Source organism: Bombyx mandarina, chromosome 01, assembly GCF_030267445.1.
Source record: "Bombyx mandarina strain Sakado chromosome 01, ASM3026744v2".
NCBI classification, from domain to species: domain Eukaryota; kingdom Metazoa; phylum Arthropoda; class Insecta; order Lepidoptera; family Bombycidae; genus Bombyx; species Bombyx mandarina.
In genome coordinates, this window is record NC_143208.1 from 5,634,106 (window position 1) to 5,661,567 (window position 27,462).

The 27,462-nt window shown below is 35.6% G+C and overlaps 1 protein-coding gene and 2 long non-coding RNA genes across 9 annotated transcripts in view; all 3 read right to left on the reverse strand.

Moving 5' to 3' along the window:
* Positions 1-250: 250 nt before the first annotated feature.
* LOC114250025 (uncharacterized) lies at positions 251-5,476 on the reverse strand. The gene is made up of 3 exons (XR_003625021.2): positions 5,207-5,476; positions 3,836-4,062; positions 251-3,590 (listed from the first exon to the last, which is right to left on the reverse strand). It is a non-coding gene; the product is annotated as an uncharacterized LOC114250025 (long non-coding RNA).
* Positions 5,477-8,832: 3,356 nt separating this feature from the next.
* Positions 8,833-12,012, reverse strand: LOC114250045 (uncharacterized). Of its 2 annotated transcripts, none has more exons than XR_003625033.2 (4): positions 11,910-12,012; positions 11,268-11,335; positions 11,015-11,059; positions 8,833-10,768 (listed from the first exon to the last, which is right to left on the reverse strand). It is a non-coding gene; the product is annotated as an uncharacterized LOC114250045 (long non-coding RNA). The 2 variants fall into 2 exon arrangements; XR_016323203.1 differs by lacking the exon at positions 11,910-12,012 and adding an exon at positions 11,409-11,599.
* A 1,029-nt stretch (positions 12,013-13,041) lies between these two features.
* Positions 13,042-27,462, reverse strand: part of MESK2 (misexpression suppressor of KSR 2) — an 88,925-nt gene continuing 74,504 nt past the window's right edge. For 4 of the 6 annotated variants that reach the window (XM_089728055.1, XM_089728023.1, XM_028183779.2 and 1 more), the window contains 4 exons: positions 26,342-26,488; positions 22,779-23,024; positions 19,760-19,844; positions 13,042-15,334 (listed from right to left, as the gene is read on the reverse strand). In XM_089728055.1, the coding sequence (XP_089584181.1) occupies positions 15,204-15,334; positions 19,760-19,844; positions 22,779-23,024; positions 26,342-26,488 (609 nt within the window). In that variant the 3' untranslated portion in view covers positions 13,042-15,203. Of the gene's footprint in view, positions 15,335-17,392; positions 17,495-18,741; positions 18,846-19,759; positions 19,845-22,778; positions 23,025-26,341; positions 26,489-27,462 lie in introns of all 6 variants that reach the window. The other 2 variants (XM_028183781.2, XR_003625032.2) reach the window with 2 other exon arrangements.

Consider the following 27,462-nt stretch of genomic DNA (forward strand, 5'->3'; position numbering starts at 1 on the left):
ATTTTACCGGTCACCACAAGGCGTTCCAAATTGCTGGTATCCCTACGTGCAACATGACCAAAATACCAATGCAATGGAGCAATGGAGAAGACAAGGGTGCGGACCAGATGTATTTTAGTTCGGTGGGTAATATTACGGTCTCTCCAGATTTTGCTCAGTTGGGTCATTGCAGATTTTGCCATGCCAGTCCGTCTCCGTATTTCCACTCTGTAAGTTGCGGTCAAAAAAAAATATTTTAAATAAAACAACATTTATGACTACTACACACCAATTTTATTTCAAGATTAAGATAGGACACAAGACACACATATAAAAAATGTAAGTAAATGGAATATAATACTAAGTTGAGTAAACACGTAATCGTACTTCGAGAGCGAATATCTCAATGAGAAATACGTCCGATTACATTGCATAAACTGTTTAGCTTATGTAAATGACGGAAAGTCATTTGAATGCTAACGCTGAGTTATGTTGCTAATTGAAAGTGCTTTACCACTGAGGTCTTTTTGAAATACTGCGAATGGTATAGGGTTTTTGACGTATCGAGTATTAAGTCCTATACATTCAACCTAAATCTAACTTACAGCTACGAGTTATCGAATGAGTCGCCTCATCAAAATCCACGTTTATCATGGAATCGCACCCACAATAACGAAACGGTTTAAAAGTACTGTGCTTAAATCAATTATAATAATCATAATTGATAACGATTCGCGTATCGCCGGTGTTCTTTGGAGAAACGTTGACACCAGAGACCTGAGACAATAACCTAGATTAATTAATGTATCGCTGCCGTATTTTGGAGATACATTTACACATATGACGATTAGAATAAAATCTACACCTAAAGCCTTAGACAGTAACCCATATTACTGGAAGTGCATTACTAATCTAATATAGAAATGAAATGGGGTAAGTATGACTGCGAAGTCTTACATTAGTAAATACGACACTGAAAGTTAGAGGCGTAGTCGTTATTCAAAGTGTCGTCGTTGGAAATTTATGGTCGGAGGCAGAGTCGTCTACGATGTAGGCGACGGTGGTTCCGTGACGACCACGCCTCGCCAGAGCCTCGTTTGTTGATCGGCAGGGTGCGCCGCGTGCAGGAGAGGTTGGCTTTGGCTCAGAAGGTCTAGGTAGAACCACTTACACCCCGAACTAAAAGAACTTAAAATACGAACTTGAAATTATCATACATAACTTGGAAAGTCCAAAGTAAACGTTATAATTTGAAAATTATATCGAATCAAAATTAATATTAAACCATCCCTTAAATTACAAACGCAATTAGATGAATACGTATTCGAGAATAAAACAAAATACAATAAACAACGAAGGAAATAGTATGTAACATCAAACGTAACATGCATCCATTTGTAACATCAACACCATTAAAATTATGCAAACATTAACAAAATCACGTCAAGAGTACACATCGCGGCCTCTCGGATAGTTCAAATACTCCTTACAGATGAAAACGAAATCAAACAGTGAGACCAAATTATATAACGGGGTCAAAATGTAACTGAACGATTGGGAATAGGGTTTTCATAGAAAACAATGAGTTAAAGTTCGTAAAACACAACTAACATTTTCGTCTATAAGGTATCGAATCTATCACATCCACGGGTACTCACTTCGTGACGAGTAACAGTAACATTCCACATTACGGTCGTCAATGTGCAGGATGTTGTTTATCTCTGCACAAGACAAGTGTAAATAAGAGCCCGCGAATTCAGAGATCATTCAGAGCGCCCTTGAATAGCAAACAGATAGCACACAAACCGTATCGTTGTGGAACATTTCATAACGCATTCTACCACACTTCTGTCTCAATCCTCTGCCAGTCAAAAGGAGAGTCAAAGAAATGTGGCCCAGGCTCATATACGCCTAGCAAAAGGGAGATACAGATAGCTTTCAAGTCCAGAAGAGTCGCGAGGGAGCCCCGCGGGGCTCGTCCTACGTACAGTGGCATGAACTAACTATTTGCGTTAGAATCACCCAACTGGACCCTGTCCTCGCCTTGAGCGTAAATGTAGATTCGGCTTCATCGCAGACATGCGAGTGAGCGCTCGCAATTCGGACAGGGTTATAATGGTTAAAACATAAGAAATTAAACACTTAATTCGAAACTAAATATAATATCGAGATAGGGCTTCTAATAGAATTATAAGTACTTAATAATACAAACTGAAGATTTAAAAATCAACACGGAAACATTATACCCCAATCCGCGTCGCACGAATTCACCGATTCGATGTTGGTTTCCCCCTTAAAGTCATTAGTCGCCTTTTACGACACCCTTAGACAGTGTAGGGTCGGTTCTATTCTTATCCGAAACCGCACGGAGATCCTAGATGTTATATCGGATCTGGTTTTTCCTTTAGTCGCCTTTTACGACACCCAAGGAATGAGACGGGGCTGGTCTATTCTGTAAGCCGGATACAGCACGGCCTATAATTTATCGGTATCAACGTGTTAGGTAATCGTCGTCAATAGCGTAGTTCAATGACTAGTAATGAGACTATCCTAACCTGTTCAAATCCACATCAACTGGTGAAATCTTTAATGCACGACGCATGTTTAGAAATTGTATGTAGATAATGGTTAACGTTGTGGTAACTGAAAAATGCCGCTATTACCACGGCGGTAGTTCCCCACATACCCAGCATGCTAACGGGTGGCCATTCGAGAGTAACATAACATTCGATCTCACCTTAGGTCTTAAAATTGTGACTGGCAAGGTTGACAAGATCTGAATCCTGTATCAATACCGCAATCCGCGTTACGCGAATTGGTGGATGAGATGTTGTTTTCCACTTTAGTCATTAGTCGCCTTTTACGACACCCCGACAACAATGAAGGGTCGGTTCTATTCTCATCCGAAACCGCACGGAGATCCTAGATGTTGATATCGGATCTGGTTTGTTATCCTTAGTCGCCTTTTACGACACCCACGGAACGAAATGGGTCTGTTCTATTCTTTAAAGCCGGAGACAGCACGGCTCCCTAACACTTTGCCTATAGAAATTAAAAGCGTTATGTAAGGTAAGTTATCCACGATATATGAAATAAACGAGAATTCATAAAAACTACCGTACTAATGGAAGCGATAACAGATAACTTTTTAAGTATGCTATTTGATCACGGTAAGGAATCCATCGAAAAAATTTTTTTGAACGAGGCCGTTTGAATCTATTATAATAGTATACTGTTATACAAAACATCCAGTAAGCGATTGTCTGTGCTACATCCGAATATTAGTTAGGATCTAGTATGTTCAGTAAATGATAAATTTCTTGAAATAGTAATTGAAGATTTCCGTAGATTTGTTCTATTCGCTGACAGACAAAACACCGACAGACAGTGACAGACATGTACTGCAGGGTTTAATTTCAATCAGTCTGCGTACGATGTTCAAATACACTCATATTTTGAGTGAATAAAATTATGGTAAAGTATAAATAAATAGGATTTTTTTCAAGTAGATGTAAACGTTTGTAACTGGAAGTGAAGTAAGGCCAAGCGAAAACTCTTCTTCAAGCTTCTTTCCATCCTTCCAAGCTCCTTTCAATCTTTCCGTTGTTAATCTGGAACAAATTATTTGGTTTCAATAAATCAGTTATTTTTATTGCTCTCTTAGTCCGACGAGATCGTTGATTCGTTACAGAGCGTTGAAATCGATTTTTTGCCTTTTTAGACAGACGAGCATATGGTCCATTTGATGGTAAGAAGTTACTGTTGTTCATGCACATCAACAATGCCAAGGCCTCAGTCAAGCCCCTACCTACTAAAATTGTTAAATATCTATTCACAATTTCTTGTATATACTTACTCGTTTATTTAATTCATTAATTTTGTTCCAACAGAGTGAGTACTCGTGATCATTCATTTCTTTTAATTAATATTGTTCTTGATCTTGACTATTTATATAAATATTTCAGGTATTCACTTATACCCATAATCTTGAAATAGCTAATATCTCTTTTGAAACCACGCCGGAATTTAAAGTGACGAATGGAGCGAAGTGCCGTCATGTTGAATGGCCTCAAATTCAGTTACCTGTGACACAATAAAACATCACTATAAGCTTAAAATTCCAATAACTGACTTGAAATAAATGCATTCACTACACTTCTTTATTTCTAAAATCAGTGTTTAAAAGGATAACCCTCTTATAATCTACCCCTTGCTACACCCTATACCTCAGCACACCCCACCCCTCGCTACAAGGGTGAGGTCTACTGCGATCGATCAATACTTCGGGCGAGGCATCTGGATTCTGCGCAATATGTAGGTTTCAGGAAACTAGGCGCCATTTTGTAGATGCTGCATCAGAGAACTAGACGCCATTTTGTAGAATATGCTTCAGATAACTAGACGCCATTTTGTTGATTCTGCGCAATCCGTATGCCTCAGAGAACCGGACGCCATTTTGTGGATTCTGCATCCGAGAACGAGACGCCATTTTGTAGATTCTGCGCAATCCGAAGTTCACATAGAATCAGACGCCATTTTGTAGATTCTGCGCAATCCCAAGTCGACAGAGAACCAGACGTCATTTTGTAGATTCTGCGCAATCCGAAGTCGACAGAGAACCAGACGCCATTTTGTAGAATATGCTTCAGATAACTAGACGCCATTTTGTTAATTCTGCGCAATCCGTATGCCACAGAGAACCAGACGCCATTTTGTGGACTCTGCATCACAGAACGAGACGCCATTTCATTCTGCATCAGAGAACTAAACGCCATTTTGTTATTTCAGCAGAATGTGTAGGTTTTAGAGAATTAGAAGCTATCATAATATTAGCAACGGGAAATACCCAGAAAGTATTGATAGTTCGATAAATAGAGATTTTGAAATAAGCTAGGAATCTCGTACCTCTTTTCGAACACAATAGTACGGATAAATTTGAATGTTGAATAACCACTGCTTAACATGAACGTCTCCCATGCGGTACACTTACAAAATCACATCTGCAGTGGGAGGTCCCTTAAATGCAGTAGAGATCGAGCAGGGAAAGTTGACGGGACATTCTGAGTAGCATTTTATCTGCACCCTTGATTTCGATCACGACCACACTGTCAAGAGTATCACGGCTAAGAAGAAGACGAACCAAAAAAATATAACATTTATAAACTGAACGAAATATGCAATTACAAAAAATAAATAATCTAGACAATAAAAGGGAAAAATCACTTACAGTAACGACGACCACGTGCGTATTTGATGTTAATATTAATTATATTATGGAAGAATCTTAAACAATCTGAAAAATATTTTTCACTTTTATGAGACTATATGTTAACACGTCTGCACAGCTTCAGAGCTCGAGTGAGAATAATGGACCAGAGAAGCCCTCGTCACTTTATAAAGCACGGTGCGCAGTGTGAGTTCGCGTCTCCGCACTGCGGCATTTGTATTGATTAAACTGCGTCTGGCAGAGAGCGATGCGAGGGGGACTTGGCTGGATCTTGATACTATGCAAAAATGAACTCTATTTTACAATTATTTTATGATATTTATTTTGTCCGTTATGCATTGAATAGATTCAAAGCTTTATGAATATGAAATTTATTTACTGTGAAGTACGGAATCATGCATAAACTTAACATATGTATTAAGCGAGTAATTCTTTTGTATTTATATTAATTTCTTGTATTTCGGAAATTGGACTCAATATATGGTACCAAACTTGTGTTGTAAAAATTGCTTTTTTTTTAATTTACAATAGGGCATCTTCCTCTTGAAAATTTATTATATATTAAATTCTTTTTAAATTTAAATATGGTAATTTTCTATAACCAAAATCGGAATTGCATAACAGCAGGAGGGCCGTGAACGCCTACATTGGCCAATAAAAATATATAAAGAATGTATTACTATATTAAAAAAAAATGATATCATAATTTTACATTCATACACAGGGTTTTTAGTCTAAATATTAGATACATAGATATTAATATATATAACGTTTTAAATTTAAAGATGCTTCAATTTAGGTCATAAATCGATAGATCCGAGCGAAGCTCCGTCTCCCAGGTACTGGGTGTTTAGTGCGAGTTTTTTAACGTTCTCGATAGCGTAAAAGTTAACTCAAATTGGAAACAGGAAATTGCAGTTGGAACAGCGCCCCTAGCGGCAAACGTAGGCAAACTTTATTCGTAACGTTACTTATAGTAATATAAAAGTCATTATTTTGTGTTTGATTGAAAAATAAAAAATATAAATAAAATCAAATTATTTAATACCAAAATAAATATTTCCGTTCATTCCAATAGATAAAGGCATAATTCGTATTTTTTTCTATAATATCTATGCATTGTGTGAGTTCGTACACTATTAAGTTGTATTATCTATGCCGTACACTATGACCCGGCTATCCGAGACTTTTTGGCGCGAACGCGAGGAGTGCAGTTGTGTGATTTGTTTTATTTTGTCTATTCAATGTTTCTTCAGGTTTAAATGTGTAATTCAGTTTTAAAGGCTAGTAAATTATTCCAGAATTGATTTCGGGATATACTCCGTAACACTGCATTTAGTACACTCATCAAATTTAAAATCGATATTGCATTTGGAAATAAGTTAAAATCGACTATCAACTTTTTACTTATAATCATAAATCCACCTATTAAAAACGCGTTAATAAATTGTTCAGTTCGACTGCTATGAATAGTGGTAAACCGATAATAAGCGTACGTAGTTTTTTGTTTTCTAAAGCTCTCTGGAACTCTCCATTAGCCAGTTAACACACAGAGATCGACCAAAAAGACATGGTCTAAACTCTTCTTTTTCTTACTCTTATCCCATCACGTAGGTTCGGCACAGCATGTCCTCTTTTTCCATTTATGCCAACAAGCAGATGGTACAGACATGACATATGACAATATCATGCCTATGAATACACCCATCTCTCGAATATCCTCTTTTAAATAGAACGTTCAAGTATGTTTTTTTTTTGTCAAATGGTCCAAAATTATTCGATTTAAAAAAATACTGAAATTTAGTTAGAGCATTTGGCATGAAATGAGAATGAAAAGATATAATTATATTTCACCAAAAACTTGTTGTTTGTTAACATGTTCATGCGAACAATGTCCATTCTCTTTTACGTTCATAATGTTATTTCCTCGGTAGCGTTCTTTTCATTCAATTACCTATGATTTAGGGTAACGCAAGCTTACTTGTTCTTGAAAAAGCGTCATTAATGTTACTCCTACAAGAATCCAAATTTTAGGGTATTATAGTATTTTTAGCTTTAAGATTTTTTTGTTGCTTAGGTGGGGATGAGCTTTTGGTCCACCTGATGCTAAGTGGTTACCGAAGCCCATAGACATCTTCAACGAAAATGCCGCCACCTACCTTGAGATATAAGTTCTAAGGTCTCAATTTTTACAGTACAACGGCTGGCCCACCCTTAACCCGAAATGCATTACTGCTTCAAGGCAGAAATAGGCAGGGTGGTGGTACCTGCGGACTCACAAGACGTCATACCACCAGTCATTGCGCAATTTATAATTTTTGCTGGTTTGATTTTTATTACACGATTTTATTCCTTCACCGTGGAAGTCAATCGTCGTCAAACATTCGTTAAGTACGTATTTCATTAGAAAAATTGATACCCGCCTGCGGGATTCGCACACCGGTGCCTCGCAAGATACAAATGCACCGGACGTAAATAAATTAATTAATGGATTCCTTTAAGCCACGACGACTTTATATTGTTAATCCATAAAGTGGTTTCAGAACTACTAGTCTTTATAGGGATAGACAGGACAGATATAATCCGAAACGGTTTTAATTTATTTTATGGCTGTTGTAGACGGAGGAACCTACTACTTATCCAAAGGCGAGTGAATACCACCATCCCTGGATATCCCTGGACACAATAGTATTTCCAAGTAAGTGTATAACTCTTCTAAATCAATAGACATGCTTATCTCAATTAAAGTTTTCAAAATAGATTTTGTCTGTGTGCCTGTATTTTATTGTAATGTATGAAGACAATTCTAGTATCGGACATGTTCCCATATGGAGGGAATGATTGCCACAATGACCACGCTTGGGATGCTGATTGGTGATCGCAAAGACCTGTTCTAATATTCGGAGAACGCCGCCGCCTATTCTTTGGAGAGTCCCTTAGTCGAAGCGACTCCTATGGGAGCAGATGGGCAGGTGTTATTGGTTCTCAAGACTAACACCACACAAGGATTGCGAGGTTGAAGTGGCAGTGGTCAGGGCATATTGATCGTTTCACAGATGCTACTGGGGCCTAAAAGTTCTCTATTGGCGACCGCGTACTGGAAGACGTAGCATAAGCCTGCCGCTCAGCCCACTGAGTTTCTCGTCGGATCTTTTCAGCAGTCGCGATTCCGATCCGGTAGTAGATACATCCGCGAAGCAGCTGCTCTCGAGTTGTTAGGTCTCCTTCGGAGGCGCTCGGGCAGATGTTAGCTAATCCCACCCGCCTCCTGGCTGAGCCTTTGCTCGCCCACCTGTCCTGGTGAAACTGGAAAGGACCCAGGGCCACGAGTAATCCTTCAATCATAAAAAAGGCCTACCCCCTCCCACAATTTGGGGTCATGACCTGCCGAATGTTGCAGGAATCTTCTGAATGCAGGCAGCGCACGACCGGTCGCGGTGGTAAGCTTTGGAGAGTCTAAGCAGCTTGAGGCCAGCAGTGGACCTCTGTTGGCTGAAATATAGATGGATATAAAACAATTTTTTGATATAACCTCATTCAGAAGGTTCACGCAGAACAATTAATACCAGGAAAATTTTGGGGATAACCGTAAAGGGTTACCAGTTTCTATAATAAAACCAATCGACCACTACACATCATTTTTATTAGTATTAGATTAAAACACACGCGCACATCGAATTCAAAAGATAATTTGAATAGATTTGAGAATGTTTCACTGAATATATTAATTCCTAATTCTATGAAATACTACTTCAATACCAAGATTAAATACGTTCGATTAAATTTATAAGCGGTAATATTCATGAATACTTAGCAACTATTGAGTATTTGAAATGCACACTTGTCTAATATATCTGTGCCTACGATTGAAATCCTTAATACACCTTGATCGATTAAATTACTTTTGCATGTCGTTACGAGATTAAATGCAGAAGAAAATGTTAATTTTAAATAGAGGGAAACAAACAAAAAACATAGACAATATTGTGTGTAAACAGTTTGTAACATGGTCGCGATCCAGATGTTGCCAATGTTGGAACTACACAATCTTATCGGCTTATATCTGCCTAGCATCTGTGCCTGTACCAACACGCGACCACGTCTCCGCCAGAGCCTCGTTTGTTGATCGGCAGGGTGCGCCGCGAGCAGGAGAGGTTGACTTTGACTCAGAAGATCTAGGTAGAGCCACTTACACCCCTAACTAAATGAGCTTAAAATACAAACACGAAGTAACATTTGTAATGTAAAAAGTTAAAATTAAGCGGTAACGCTCGAGAAAAAAAAATTACGTTGGATACAGACCTTTTTTTTACCTACCTAGCTGAGAGCCTTGAGATGCTATTTCAGCGTAACCTTAACTAGTAGGTGAGCTCACGGGGGTCAAACGTGACGACGTTGCTAACACGAATCCTAACAAGAGCCGTGCTTCGCAGAATCTACCACCGGATCGGAAACGCGACCCACTGAGAAGATCCGACGAGAAACTCAGTGGGCTGTGCCTAATACAGACCGAAGGAAAGAACGTTGTAAATTTAAAATAGTATGAATAATATCAAGAAGAATACAGTAACATCAAAACTAACGTAATGTTTTCATTTGTAACATCAACACCATTAAAATTACGTAAACATTAACAATGTCACGCCGTGAGTACATTTCGCGTTCTCCTTGAATTGTACGAATAGTGATTCAGACACTCGTAGAGGCTAAAACGAAATCAAACATCACTAAAATTATATAACGCGCGCGTTATATAACTCAACAACTAAAATCGGAAATTAGCAAGGAAAATAATATTGTTAAACTATTTGAAACCGACAACAATATTCGTTTAACCAATAATACATAGTAACAATCTACATACATTGACCTCATACTAAACACGGGCAGATTCTCGTTCTTGGTACAGCATCTGAGATTTGTTACATTGTGAACGGTTCTCGGAGAATGCTTCTTCATAGTGCCCGTGAAAATACCAAAGTGCGTCATTCCATTGCGTCTGCAACCACGTCTACAATTCAATCGTCTCAAGGCTAAGATACAAAGAATTATGACCTAGGCTCTTGTACGTCCAGTGAGACATACAATAATTATAGTTTTCAAGTCATTATCAAACTCTGTATATTGTCCTTAGGTTGTGGATTTTAGGATCGAATCTGGCTTAACTTCCTCAGTCGCCTTTTACGACGCCCGCGGAATGAGTTGGGGCTGTTTTATTCTTTGTAGCCGGACACAGCGCGGAACTCAATTATTTGCATTTTTTCCACCCAGTTTTCCACTCAGTTTCGTCCAAAGACATCCGGTACACGCTGCTTTACATAAGTTAAGAAAGCGCGTCCAATGGTATCTTATTTGCTTTACCATTACTGCACCCATGAAAGTAATTCAATTTTAAGCCAAAACTGGCACAGCATAATAAAGTTTCAACATCATAATACTAGAAAACAGTAAGGGTAAATAAAAAAAATCGTAGTTCGCTTCAGTGTTTTGTTGGCATTTTCTATTCAGTTGCTCTCCCAATAGAGGATAATCAGCCGGCATTGTATTTACAATATGCGATACCTGTAAATTACAAAAAAGTTATATTAATTTTGTGTGTTTGTTATCATCTCACCAACGCTACTTCCTAATTTGAGTACGGCAGGTCCATCGTAGCTGTAATTGACTTTAACTCTGAAAATTAACTTAAATTAGCTCTGTAATTGACTATTGGCTTTCCATCTCCTTTCAAAACGAATACCTAAAAGACACATAAAAAACAACTAAATAACTGAAGGGAAAATATATAAAATAATTTATAAAAATTACCTTTGTGATTTTTCTTTCACAGTTCATCACGATTCATCTGCGAGTCTGAAACATTGGTTCAGTTTAATAAAATATGGCAGGAAAAGAGCTTTATTTAAACTTAAAAGAGCTTTATTTAAACTTACAATTTGTCATTCGGTTCGTGGTGCTTATGTTACGGTAATCATTTTAAGCCTGATGGGCCGTGAGCATCATCTGCTTATTCCGTAGAATAAAAAAAATAGTAGGTACTCTTTTTAAAATTATTACTTACGTTACGACATTGGTTTGTGCGCTTTCAAATACTTTTAATATTGAAGTCATCATCTTCAAGACACGAGGCTGTAACAAGAGTTTAACAAAATTAATTACATTTAAAAAAATGTGTACGTGCACTCAAAACGAACATAGGTACCTTGTTCAACAAAGACTGAGAGTTTCATACAGGCAGACTAATATATAAATAGAGTTTGTATCGTTTTGCAACTTCAAACTAATCAATGACCGCGAGCAGTAATGGTGATGTCGTTGGATGCTGCGCATGACTGAAAATATTCTAGAACTCGTGGCAATTTGGAAGCCATTTTGTTATGCACCGTACTGTTTACAGAGAACGCATGCGCGAACTCGATGCGAGTGCATAGTATGTGTATGTATTTTTTGCAGTGCAGATATAATATTATAATATTATCCGTATTTTGTAAGAACCGTAATCTGTAAGAAGTTTTAAGTATTTAGTCACGATGGTTTTTTGGACCCTAGCAAGAGCAGTGCTTCGCAGAATCTACCACCGGATCGGAAACGCGACCCACTGAGAAGATCCGGCGAGAAACTCAGTGGGCTTGACAACAAGGACGGGTTTTGTAAAACAATACGGCAACCAAAACAAATATAGAATCCAAAATGGGACGCTTACCTTAAATCTTCATAAATTCAGACTGCAGTGGCGTCACGCTCAGCCGGCTCGGCGTCCAGGATCGAAAAGGCTGAAACCATGATGCGCTTCTACTCATTTTAGATAAAATCAATATCAGAGGTGCGCGTACCGAGCTGCGCATAGCAAACACTGTGGTGTATGAAGATTTACTTATCTGTATAACTCTTGATACCAGAACCATAAGGTCGCGTCTGCTTTTTGTATTACATGTTACTAAATGTGGTCGCTAGATGTCTCTTATACGAATTCCATTCTGAGGAATTTAATTCGAAGCGCGCCAATCATGAATATCCGTTTTTTTAGAATCATTCTAGTTTTTTATTGCAGCTGACCAATCTCATACGAATTCCTTAGTGGCCTTTTACTAATTCTACATTAACTTAGGAAATATCCCTGTCTGTTAACTGCACTCTAGTACTATTCTTAAGCTTTTAAAGCTCAACTATTGAAATTATGTTATTATTATTATATTATAACACTAAATCAAAATCTTTGTTACTCAACCTAATCATTGGTAGCCCGAGGGACTATTCCAACTGCACACAGTTTGGTAGGCTCAACTTGGGAGGACTCGCTAATACTATTCCTAGCAAGGGCAATGCTTCGTTGAATCTATCACTGCATCGGAATCGCGACACTCAGAGAAGATCCGGCAAGAAACTCAGTGGGTTGTGTCTATGGGCTAAGTTGCACCCCGAACGCTTAGTCGTATTCGACGAGAATAGTGGCCGGTGTTTGGTGTGTCTAAAAACACTGAAAGTGTATCGAGATGAACCCATAGGATGTTTTTAGGGCGGCTTTGCGATGCCCCGCCGTCTTAGCCGGGCTTATACATATAACCATTAATTAGGCGGCCACGATATGGCCTATCGTTTTGTGTTAGATGGATCCATAGATCCATGGTGTTGCGCCGCTTTTTAGTAACAAAAGATTGCACAATGTTATGAAAGTCATTCCGATATGGTGGTAGATTCAGCGAAGCACTGCTCTGGCTAGGGCGGATCTTAGGAAAGTCTCTTCGGCTGAGACCCGTGAGCTTGTCAACCCTTTCAGTAAAGTTAGTATAACCAGGCATGAAAGCATGAATATCGAATGGAATAAAACACTGATAGATTAAATCATAATTTTATTTGATTATCAGATCAGATTTTGAAACACAATCAGGTCACAAACGGATTTCGAATAGATCTTCTAAAAACTTCTAGTTCTACTAAGCATTATCCTTGCCCGTCACACATACCGAGATAAACATAATCATTCGTATGTGTGATGGTTGTTAAATCTACATACATCAAATCGTATTACACTAAAGTGAAGTCAATCACTCTTACAACACACTTGGATATATACGACGATACAAAGAAAAGCAGACACGTAATTAACGTTGGTTCATCGACCGGAAATCGATGCCGTATCAATCTCGCAAACATGGGCACACTCTAATAGTACACGGGCGACGAACATACTCGCCACAATAACAGCAAATAGTCTACATGATCAATAATAATAATAATAACATGTCAAAATAACAAACGGCAAGTTTATACACGAAATAAAAATGTACAATTCACAAACTAAATTCGAGTAAGTTGTAATAATATATATATATAAAAAACAATTATATATATTATGTAAAAATGAATTAACATGTATTAAAAATATCAGATCATTCGTACGCAACGTAACGTAGTTTAGTTTTTAAACATTTTTAATGTAACTGAAATAATAAAAGAAACGACAAATCATCGTTATCTTTTAATAAACATACAGTCTAAAATAAAGTGAATACCTTAAAAAGATTTTGAAAATCCATTCTTGGTCACAGCGTAGCACCCAGCAACTTCATTTAGTCTGTACGCATACCACTGCTGCACTTGAATATTCTGCACATTGTTCTTGTATAAAAACAATGTACGTATCTATTAATAATTTGAATCGTGCATAAGTACTCCGTGGACGCGTACAGACCGCGCAGCTCATGTATCACTTATCCCTAATGTTAATTTCCTTACAGATGGGTAAATTCGTAGCTACAACAATGTGTTTAGTGCGAGTTTTTTAACGTTATCGATTGCGTAAAAGTTAACTCGAATTTGCATGGAGTTGGAACGTTTGCTTACGTTTGCCGCTAGGGGCGCTGTTCTAACAAATTTTAGTTAACTTTTACGCTATCGATAACGTTAAAAAACTCGCACTAAGCACACGGATTTCATCACGGCTTTTACCACATACAATCTGAATTGTACTTAAGAGAATACTATTTTAAGTCATATTTACCTCTGTAAGAAATTTAGCTTGCCACAACTCGACTGGCTCGCGATTCTCATACCTAATACGTAACCACAACCCTAAAAGGCATGTTTTACACAACGGTTTGTTCTTTTCGTGAACTACGTATACAGTGAATTATTTTTCTATAAACGCAATCGTGTAAAACATGCACTATCCCCTCTCATTTGTTAATATAATAGTGCAATTTAGACAGAGCTTAAAGCTTAAAGAGTCTTGTTTCTGTAGTCATGACATCAAAGGGACCAATAGCTTTCACAGAAAACAGTTCATTAATTACTTCTGTGACGTAATAATTTTGAATCCGATGATTTTAGAGGGTTGATGTATGAGGTTCTAAATAATATTGCACTTATTACATTAACACATCTCTTGAAGATATGTACATAAATCTTCAAACTGATACTTGATGTATATTCGCAATCGTCTCAACTATGGGGGCTTCGATTCGCGATGTTTTAACGCGGATTTCTTAACATTCAAATTGCTATGAAAAAAACTTTTTAAGTCAATTGTTAATATTCATTACTTATTACCGACATTCACACTGGGTCTGCTTTTTATCTAATTATCAATGAGGAAACGTAAATTTTGAACATTCGTAAAAAAACGTGACAATATTATAATATCAAAAACAAAAATCACCATACGTACATATTAAAATATTCCAATACGAAATAATAATACTGAAAATAATCTCATAAAACAATTATTGATAGAACAGATCTTAAAACAATGGACTTGTAATTAAACTAAACAGCCATAATTAAATGGAGAATTCCAGATGCCATTTATTTGTGTCTTCATTTAAAATTTACCAACAATACTTCAGTTTCAAGAGTTTACCTAACGAACGTTCTTCGTAAGTACATTTACTGGAATTCTCAATCCAGGTATAGCCATATAAAAGCGAAGCCTTAGCAAGTAGAAGTGAGGGTGTAAGATGCGCGAGCCCCCCGCGAGCCCAAGTCCCTGCGAGGATTCCTAACAGACGACCGCCTCCGAGATAGGGTTCTCGGTGATGCGAATCACAGAGGAGTGGCGGCACGGACGACGCCGCTCTGCGTCCGACAGCCGACGGAATGCAACGATCTTAGTCGGCGAGAGAGGCGCCACTACAAGATAACAATGTACATTAAAATTAACGAACTTACACTGCGACTTACCATGCTTCATTCAACATAAACGTTTAGGCTCCTATGTTGGAGTCGGCTTCAATTCAAATTATGAGACGATGTTGGTGTGTTCGACCCGTTTGAGAATCTTCCGAAAGCAATTTTATTAATCAATTTAATTAATTAAATTTTATTAATCAATTTAATTAATTAAATTAATTTAATACATTTTAATTTATTTATTTAATTTAATTAATTTATTTTTTAATTAATTTAAGTACCAAGTTAAGGGAATTCGAACGAAATTTCACAATAATATTGATACATTATGTCTTAATCTTAGTTTAAAATAAGGCACTTAAATTATCTCCGAATAAAAGATCATTATTTGAATGAATTACGCTCACGTGGTTGAACTTTTATTGTAACAATTTTTAATTTACTTTGAACCCATAAAACGTTTGGTCAAGAATTTAAATAGCTCTATACTGCAGGTACATTTGCAATGAGCTTATTCATAAAATTATGTAATTAAAGTTATGCTTAAGCTTGAATGCTTTTTTTTTGTTTCAATTTCTCCCGGCTCAGTACAGGTACAAAAAGCAAAAAGATAAGAAGAACAATCTGAAGCAATTCCATACCAGCGTATTTGTGGAAATGAGAATTCTTAATTTGAACAGAATCCTACAAGAATAAAGGTTCAAATTTGTAATTTATTGTAATACTAATTGTAGATCTAATATATACGAGTATTGCGAGTAACACAAACGATGGGTATCTGTTTAATCAATTAATCTTAAAATTATAGTCGAAAGAAAAATACCATAGCACGAATCCGCATTAAAGTGATTTTATTAAAAAAGAGGTGCCTTATTCCTTTTAGGTAAATAGAGTGACAATTATTCGTCCATAATATATTTCGATAATAAAGTCGAAGTTGTAACGTCTCCAAAATGACGACAATGAGAACAAGTCGCTTCGTTTCTCATTTCTTCAGTTTCCGTCAGCCATACACGTAAGTAATTTAAACTATTTATTTGGTTTCGTATCGAGTTAATAACTTTTATTATATTATTTCCAACATTTCAAATACTTGGCACACTTTTCGTGGGCACGAGCGAATAAGATGTGTATCGTTGGTCGAAAATTTAAAAATAGTTTGTAGCTATAAATTTGTAACTGTAGTTTAATAATAAAAATCACATTATAGAATAAAAATAACAAACAAGAGAATAAGCCGCAAAAACACCTTATTAAAAATATTAAGCACGTTTTTATTTTTTAAATATCATTAACAATCGATACCTTTTTTTTTTAAATTAACACAGTAACTCGATTATTGACGAAACAAATATTAACATCGCCCAATGTGTGTACGAACCAAAATCGTTAATAAAATATGTTGCGTGTGTGATTTTTAGTATTTGTATGTGATGTTACACCTCGCGTTCATTGATTCTATGTTAAAAGAACTGTGACGCTTACGGTGACGATGTTACACGATTAAAATCTGTCGTCTCTGTCAAACAATTTATAATAAAAAAACGTTTAAAAAAACAAAATACTAGTCTAAATACTCGTACTGGGTGTTAGGAGACCCGCTTCCAAAAACGAAGACAGACGATAAGTACTAATGACACCTTTCATGATGGGAGGGGAAAAACACGTACGTGATTTAAAAAAAATTATCTTATTTTTAAAACATTTAATTAGCATTATTTACGCTCCATCATGTTAGTACAGCTAAATGAAACGATAGTTTCATAAAAAAATACATTACAAAAAAAACCAGCAATGAAGCACAAAATCAAAAACAGCTGATGCTCGGATCAACGAACGCACGGACGCGGCGCGACACAGACTCGCGAGTTTACACAAATACTTATTTACACAAAAATAACTCCATCATCAAAAGTATCATAAGTACTCGGAAGCAGTCTCCTAACACCCAGTATAATCAAAATGAAAGCGATATACTATATAAGAGGCATCATATAGCATAAAATCATTCAATAGCACAGTATAAAAGTACAAAATACTTAAAAAAAAAATACTTACTTCGACGTATCAGTTGAAATTGGCTATTCTACGCGACGATCGAAGGTGGTGGAGTAATACTACTACTGCGAGGTGAGTTAACTTTTTGCAGTGCTAAAACAGCTATAAGATGGAACGAAACAAAACAACTAAATGAAACATTCTAGATACTAGTAAACACAATGAGGAAGCGACTTCACTACCTAGTATTCGTGTACCTGGTATGTGAACCATATTAATTAGAAGTGCTATAAAAAAGTTTTTTTTTACTCTTGGAACAAAAATAACAGTAGGTTAAACATAACTTATTTTTATGTCTGCACTGAGATATATTTTTATTTTTCCTGTATGATAAATTACACCAGTAACATATCCGTTTTTTTTTTCGTTCAATAGCACAGGTCTACATTTTTAGGAATCGTTACGATGTAGTTTTTTCAACATTGCTCGAATATATCAATCCAAACGTTGATAGCGATAGTAATATTAAAGTTACAACCTTAATACGTATTCTGATGTAATATCATATTATATCACAACCTTAAACAAGCGTCCCGATATTATGCCACAAAGCGGCGTCATCACTAAAGTTTATCTGTGGGTGCTAATACAACATGATTAAATATATTTTAAAATAAAAAATAAATTTTATTAGATATTCTCAAATTAATATAACGGAGAATTCTGCGGGATACTCATTTTCAAAGATGTCTCATGCCATGCTCATTGCCGTTAATTTATGCCTGATTATTGGTAATTGACACGCTCAACAAAACTGTTACAGCTGTTTTTTATCAATTTTGACATGACATTGACTCGCTCCTCAAGGCTGCTGGCCGCATCATGCTATGTTGTTTTATAGCATTCGGTAAACCCAGAAAAAGTTAAAATAAAAGCCGAAGTCGCCCCTCGTCATGTTAACTCTTTACTTAAAACGTGCATATAAAGCAGCTCTACAGACTAGAGATGGCATTCGTTTTTGTTTTGTTATTTTACCAAATATAAAAACGCTGAAAAGATTACGAATTTTCGTTAACCGAATATTAAGTCAGCAGCAGCACATCTTGATAAAATTAAAAGGATACCTTTATTTTTACAATTACTTCAATTAAAATTTTAAAATACTTCATTTACGATTAACGGTTAATTTGATTGGATTCTAAACATATTTGCCATCTCTACTTCAAACAGTGGTGTCAAAACATATGAATAAAAAAACCTTGAAATCAGCTTTGGTTTTTCTCTTAAATGAAAATACTGTTCATATTTATACTCTATGTTTAGCAAACGATTTTGTCAATACACTATCTACATAAAACACGACATTCAAATTTAATTTCGATCAAAGCGATCTTTTTTCTAATACATACCGCATGCCAAAGTTGTGCAACACTATCTCATTTGGGCGCTCAGTAAGCAAGTTAAATCAGAGATACGCGTTTTGAAATAAATCTTAAAGCTCGTTCCAATTAAGCTAGAAAATGAACGAAGCAGATACACCAAATTACTATAGTGAGTAATCTGATATTTCCATTCAAATAAATACAAAACAAGATAAAGTTATTCACATTATTAATGGAAAAAAGTCCTTCTGTTAAGAGCACACGACACACTCGTCAATCATAATTTTTTGAAAAGAAACTTCTTTAGGCACTTTGAGGGTAAAATTTAATTCGCGACAAATTCGTTACGGCTAGAGAGAACAGATACAATTTAGTAAGAGCGAGAATGAGAAAATAGACAGAGCGTCTCGCGAACCGTGGAGAGGGTGAAAGGATAAAGCAAGCTAGGTCGTTTTTTCTTATACACAGCATTTCCTATTATTACAAGAGAAATTTTATTTAAAGATGAAACGTGAAGAAAACCACAAAACTACACACGTCCATCAAGTTGCACACGCACATTTTTTTTTAAGATTTCTCTTATTTCATGAATTATGTTAACTAGAATGTAACCAAGAAGAAAATGTTACGTTTTTTTTACTATAAAGTTTATATATCTCCACACATTATTGAAGTATGAACTCATATATTAATTTTTATAATTTACTAGCAAAGCGTGTCGTAAGCTCTTATGAAAATGTATTTTTACTCAACATATGACACATATAATTACAAGTGGATGCATGTAACATAAACAATTGAAGATTTAAGTATAGGTAATTTTCGTTCTGTTGAAAAAGCGTTAGATTTAAAAGATAAGAATAAATTAAAAAACCTCAAACCTTGAGAAAAAAGCATCAAAAAGTTTGAAGTTAAAAATGTTTTTCGTTTTTATATTAATCTCATATTTAAATATACATCGTAATTAATAATACTTAATCTGTTGAGGCAAAGAGGTGGTAATATATTTTTTTGTGACTGAAGCTTGTAAATTACAAATTCTTACCATAGCCCTCGCCCTGTAAGAAGAGGCGGAACGCCTCCGAAATCTTGCTTGGCTGCTCTTCAAGCACCATTGCGCAGTCGGAGATCTGTTTGCGAATATTATTACTTTTACTAGCGGTCCCTCTGTAGTTGAAATTCGACTATAATTAATTGAAATTATGCATAACTTTGAACATTATTAAGGTTCTATTGTCAAAGACTATCATACTTCTTTAATCACAGATTTGGCGAAATCTGTGACTACACTGTAGACAAATATTAAAGATTATATAATACTAGCTGACCCGGCAAACGTTGTGTTGCCTTAAATAAGATTTCTAAGGAAATTCTACTGAGAAAAAAAACCTCATTTAACCACATAATACCTCATTATAAACAAAAAAAAATATCCAAAAAATTAAAATAAAAAATAAATGTTTGGGGTGGACAACCCTTTTCACTTAGGGGTATGAAAAATAGATAGTAGCCGATTCTCAGACCTACTGAACATACTATTGATACACAAATAAAACCAAAAAAACATGGCTGAAAAATGTATAGTATTGTATAGCTCTCAAATTATATATTAAGTGTATAATCTATGATGTATAGTGAGTAAGTAAGACAGGAGACCGGCTTCGTCCTCATCCCTACTACGTGATATTTGCTGGATGAGTGGTGACACCTGGCGGGGATAGCTGATCAGTAGTCGACCGGCGAGGGAGGGAGATCAAATTCAATTTAAAAAAAAGTCATAATTAAAGGAACTTGAAATTATAAACTCAGAATAAGAATTAATCGTACTACAATTATAATATTTGATTGCCATCTTGCAACCTTATTGCGGATCTGTGCATAGAATAAAAAAAATATTAATCGGGATCAAAAAAATAGGGGTTGATCGTATAAGAGTGAAAATTGAGAGTAATACGATTTTTTTTATTTTAAGTCATGACAAAACAAAATAAAAAATTTGCCAAAAAAATTAAAGTTTATAATTAACAAATAAAAAATAGGCATGATCATAAAGGGATGAAAAATCGAGAGTAACATCAGATTTTTTATTTTAATTCATGACAAAATAAAAATAAAAATGAAAATTTTGCCAAAAAAATTAAAGTTTATAATTAACAAATAAAAAATAGGGGTTGATCGTAGAGGGGTGAAAATTTCAGAGTAATATGAATTTTTTTATTCTACGTCATGACAAAATAAAAACAAAACTCTCGCAAAAAATTTGAAGGTTTTTAATTAGCAAATAAAAAATAAGGGTTAATCGTAGAGGGGTGAAAATTGAGGATTGTATGTATTTTTGTATGTTGTATCATAAAAAAACAGAAATTAAAAATTTTGTCTAAAAAATAAAAAAATAAATTTAGGGGTGGACTACCCCTAACATTTAGGGGGATGAAAAATAGATGTTGGCCGATTCTCATAGATACCGGATAAGCACAAAAAATTTCATCAGAATCGGTCAAGCCGTTTCGGAGGAGTATGGCAACGAAAACTGTGACACGAGAATTTTATATATTAGATTAATCTATTCTCAATTTGACCACAGACATTAATGCAATGACAAAAGTTTGACAGTAAACAAAGGGTATATTATATGTGTGCGTAATGTTGTTTTTATTGAATTAATGTATTATTAATACATAATAAATAAAATAAATAAAATATTAGCATTCTGCACTCCTTCTTTATATTCTCTATAAGTGTAGGAAATTTCATACTCCTCCAATTGCAATTTGTGTAAAAAGGGGTACAAAGTTTTTGCTTTACGTATTAATTACTTTTATACCGATCATGAATGTTTTAGACGCATTTACTATTTCGAGGGGTGAAAAACTATTTGGTTTAAGCGGCATTTTTGCAACAGGAAAGCCATTCCTAGTTTAAATTTAAAAAAAAAAATCATAACCAAAAAACTTTTTCAACAATTTGAATGGAGTACACTTAATTGAAGTTCAATTAAAAACATCGAACTGTTGATGCTGGTACCAAATAAAACGGACCTTTAATTAAAATGCCAAATAGCTAAATCACTCATCGCGGTAATTTTTTAATATTTATGGTGTTACTGCGCCATCTGATGGACGTTATTCGAATATGAAACTGGAGTGTTGTAGGGCTCTCGCCCAGACAACATTTCGCTGGATTTCAATTGATTATCAGCTCACTCAACAGATGGCAGACTCTGCAGTAGATTATAAAAGCTATTTCGGTTTTAAACTTTCAATACTTCGAAATATTCGGAGAGTTCGCAAGAGGTAATTCTAAACCTATATAGATATTGTTTAATCCTGGATTTTAATTTAAATAAAAAATTAAAACGAGAAAATTATTTCAGAGAATTTAACGTCGTAATTAATATTAAAGATTTAGGTATTACGACACGTTCGAAAACTATACTTTTCATGCAATATATTTTATAGCATTTTTATATTTTTTTTAATTGCCTATAAGTGTGGACGCGCTTACAGCCCACCTGGTGTTAAGTGGTTACTGGAGCCCATAGACATTTACAACGTAAATGCGCCACACACCTTGAGATATAAGTTCTACGGTCTCAGTATAGTTACAACGGCTGCCCCGCCCTTCAAACCGAAACGCGTTACTGCATCACGGCAGAAATAGGCAGGATGGTGGTACCTTCCCGTGCGAACTCACAATAGGTCCTACCAATAGTAAAAAGCATACTTATAAACTTACTTATACGGATATAGACGATGTCAATAAAAAATAAAAAACAGCTATTTCTTATCAGTAATGTGTTTTTTAACGGTCGTAGGACTTCTTTTGAGTTCGAGAGGGTAGGTAACCACCACCCTGCCTATTTGTGCCGTGAAGCAGTAATGCGTTTCGGTTTGAAGGGTGGGGCATTCGTTGTAACTATACTTGAGACCTTAGAACTTATATCTCAAGGTGGGTGGCGCATTTACGTCGCAGATATCTATGGGCTCCAGTAACCACTTAACACCAGGTGGGCTGTGAGCTCGTCCACCCATCTAAGCATTCAATAAAAAAAAATCAGAAACTACCTTCATCCAAGTCGAATTGTTTGGGTTGAGACGTCCGTTGAAGGTCACCGTGTCGTCTACGTGAGGGGACAGAGCACCCGTGATGTTCAACACCGGCACCTTGATGGTGTCGGCGTCACGGCAGATACCCAGGTCGGAGCGCCGCACGTACGCCTCAATGAACATCGACAGGTTGCTGGGGTTCACGTTACGTGTGAAATAGTTCTTGTACATCTGGGTCAGATCGTGGTTGCGGTCTTCGGGGAACTGTGGAAGATAATAATAACAATTTTGATTTCATTTATTTCAACAAGTTCAAAAAAAAATTTTTGCTTTTGTAGGCAGACGAGCGTACGTCCCACCTGATGGTAAGTGGTTACCGTCGCCCATGGACTTCAGCAATGCCAGGAGCAGAGCCAAGCCGCTGCCTACCGCTTAATACTCTCCACAAGCCTCGTTTGAAATTTAAACGATAATTCGCAGTTGGGTACTTTCGCAATGGAATAAATCGAACGCAATTAATTCTTAGAAAACGCTGTAAAAACCGTACTCATATTTCAAGGTGGATGGCAGTATTTACGTTGTGGATATCTATGGACTATAACCACTTAACACCAGGTGGGCAGTGAGCTCGTGCACGCATCTAAGCCAGCGTACTGCTATTGCCTGCTGTTATTTTCTTATATTTTTAGTTCGCACAAGTAGAACTCATGTCTATTTCAGCGGAGAAGCAGTCATGCGTTACAGTTTGAATGGTAGAACAGCCGTCATACAGTACGTTTGAGACTTTGACCTCATGTCTCAAGATGGGAGGCGGTGCTCACGTTGTTATGTCTATGGGCGCCGTCGACCACTATGCACCAGATATCTACGTTACTACTACGATACAACAAATCTGTATATTGTGTATATACATAAATGTAGTCAATCAAATTCTTGATTTCCTAATTTCCGGATGTCTTTCTTAATTTATACTATACGAATAAGGAACGTGCTATATTTATTTTCAAAATAGTTTATTATAGATTCAAAATTTGCATGATATACGGATGCTAAATCATGTTAAATTTGTATTAATCACTATTACTCGTAGAAGTTCAAAGAAGACGGACCGGGTACAAAACAATTGCCAATTCTTTATAAGCCTTGTGCGATAGGGCAGTGAATTGATTTTGCCTCGATATCGGCATACCGTGTTTATTCGTTTTCATGCGTATAAAGCAAACATTTCCTCGTATAAATACGTCGTAAAGAACCGGTCATGGTCGCGTTGTTCGCTCCACGTGGGACCTTGAAATTTCGCACTGAACAGTCGCACAGCAATCGGTAGTAAAATCCGCAGAGCTTCGGAAATATGAACGTACAATTAGGTTTTTGTGTCGTAAAATCGGAACAGAACCAAAGGGCGTATCGAATATTTTACTACCCGACATACATACGTAACTTATTGGAATATTTCAGCCGGGGCATAAGGCTACCTACCGGCGATACAATAAGGCTGCTGTACTTTTTCTTAACGTTTGTGGAGGATCTGATTATTTAAATTTAAAGAAAACAGCCAAGCCAATGCAGATGCCAATCAGCGATGTTTTTTGAGCATCTTTATTTGAAACCGATAATTTGAAAAAAATGTTCATGGACATTTAAACCAGTATATTTTTAAATGATGATTATGCTGAATTGACTTATATTATTATATTATTCGATCCAAAATCAGCCAAAACCAATTTCCAGTGGTAAAAAATCAATTTCTTGCTGTGTTCATGTTTTTAGGTCATACAGTATCGGAAACATTCCAAGAACTATAGGAACTTGGAAATTGAGGAAGCCATAGATATGTATATTATAGGTTCGATTAATTATTAAAATTAAATGGGGATAGATGCGCAGTGCTAATTAAAGTAATGTTCATTGATGTGTAAGTATTTTTGTATGTTATTAGAAAATTCTAAAATAAATATGTTCTTACATTAAAAATACCAATGAGACCCAACCAAACGACCCACCAATACTCACCGATTGTAAGATATACTTGCATTTATTTATTTATTTTTGTATTCTCATTAATGTAGTCGTTCATCGAATCAATATAGCCTTATTATAACTTTAATTAGTAATATGCAGTGAGGCGTCAAGGAGATTAGAGGAGTATTAAATCTGATATGTATTTAAAACATCGACCTCCTTACATTAAATCGTGTATCTTAAGAAACCATTTGTCAATTTGAGTTTATTATGGTAATGTTTAAAGTATAGTTGCATACGGAGTTCAAGAAGTATAATGGAAAATCGTATTTTCTCACAATTGTAAGTGCCGAATGTAAGCTTAGCTGTCGTTTCAAGTAGTAAGTAGTTTTTCTTCTTACTTTGTTCGTTTATCGTAATTGTAACGACTGGACTAATTTGAAATATGATTTCAGTATAATAAGCTATAATATAGAACAGTTAGCGAATAACAGTTTTAATTTTATTTGATAAAATAATTATTTAAGATGGGATACTATTATAAAAAATACATATTCAATTATCTATTTATTGTAAGACTGAAATATATTATCAGTAAAGATCTTCAAAGTATAGAAATAACTCCAAGCCCAACTTCCGCGGTGAAGACTAAAAGTGATCATACAAAATGTTGCTCAGTATTATTTAAAGAGTAAGCTTGAATTTTACGAAATTTTCTTCTTACTTTGTTCGTTTATCGTAATTGTAACGACTGGACTAATTTGAAATATGATTTCAGTATAATAAGCTATAATATAGAACAGTTAGCGAATAACAGTTTTAATTTTATTTGATAAAATAATTATTTAAGATGGGATACTATTATAAAAAATACATATTCAATTATCTATTTATTGTAAGACTGAAATATATTATCAGTAAAGATCTTCAAAGTATAGAAATAACTCCAAGCCCAACTTCCGCGTTGAAGACTAAAAGTGATCATACAAAATGTTGCTCAGTATTATTTAAAGAGTAAGCTTGAATTTTACGAAATTTTAAAAGGTTTCAACCAAACCTTATTTCGTTTCTTCTTCTTACTGTTTCTAAAAACAAAATACCCTATACGTTTTGTTATAGTACGTTATAGTTGTTATAGTTACGAATCTTGGTGAGCCTAGTAAAATTCTAGAAATTCAAGACCTTCATTACGATTGCAAAATAAACTAACATACAATTTCTGTTCATTGAGTATATATAATACATATATCATATCAAACCAGCCTTTTTTGTGAGTTTCAGTGTAACTATGTGGGAAAAATGTATTTAGGACAGTGTGTTTATTGTTTTAGGGTGAATGAAATTAGAATGAAATTAATACTGTTAGTTTTTACAAAAATATTTTAAATTAAGTGTTCCGAAACGAAAATTCGCTTAGCATTGACACTATTATGTAAAACTGAAATAAACAAAGAACGTCAAAAATATGCATTACCTGTACAATATTAACAAATCACTAGTAGAATTATTTTATTATGATTCTATTGTGATTTTGTTAAAACATGTTCTAATTGAAAAAAATAAATTATTGATGGGATTTCTATGTTTATTATCGCCTATGTCCACAAGGTACTACTTACACGTCCGAAATGATGCCACAAAAGGTAGTCCAGCACGCCCTGGGTCATGCCACGGGAACGAAGGGACCGAGTGTTCATCTTCTGGTAAGCCCACTCGATCCATCCGGCCTGGTTCGATGTGCAGTTGATCAATGTCAGCGCATCTACCTGGAATCCATGGACATTTTATTTGTATCATCGGAAATTTTTACTGGTGGTAGGACCTCTTGTGAGTCCGCGCGGATAGGTACCACCACCCTGTCTATTTCTGCCATGAAGCAGTAATGCGTTTCGGTTTGAAGGGCGAGGCAGCCGCTTTAACTATACTGAGACCTTAGAACTGATATCTCAAGGTGGGTGGCGCATTAACGTCGTAGATGTCTATGGGCTCCAGTAACCACTTAACACCGGGAGGGCTGTGAGCTCGTCCACCCATCTAAGCAATAAAAATAAAAGCATACGCATACTGAATCTTTCGAGTACTCAAAAAAGGCAGTCTTCTTTACAATATTGAATTATTTTTAGGTTGAATTAAATTTAAATTATGCCAGATTCCGTCATCAGACCAAAGACTGCAATAAATTTTAGTTGTAACATTGTTTTTTTTTCTCTCTCTCTCTCTAATATCGTCACTATACTTAAGATAAGTCAAACTATATTAACAATAACCGATATATTAGGATTATGACAAGATGTGAAGATAATACATCTATTAAATAAATTATAGGTTGGTAAATTGAGCTTTGAAACACAACAAACTACACAGAATAGAATAAGACTCCGGATGCGATTAATAAACAAACAAACCTAATATTAATAATAATAATTAAAATAAGGCTTTATAATACTTAGCTGAAGTCGACAATTTTGCTCGATGCTAAAATGTAATCGCACGAAACGCATCGCGTGGATCCCAGCTATTAATCTTACAAACCAAACTCAGCCTTGCTATTTCATTATAATTTCAGACATACACGTCCACTTCATCCATTATGATTGGCATACAATGCAAATGAGGGATCGAATATAAGTAGGTAAAACTAGGTAGGTGGGTAGGTAGAAATTTAAAATTACAAATATACATTTCTATTTTAGTTATAAAGTATATTTATGAGGATCAAGGTAGGCCTTTATATTAGAAT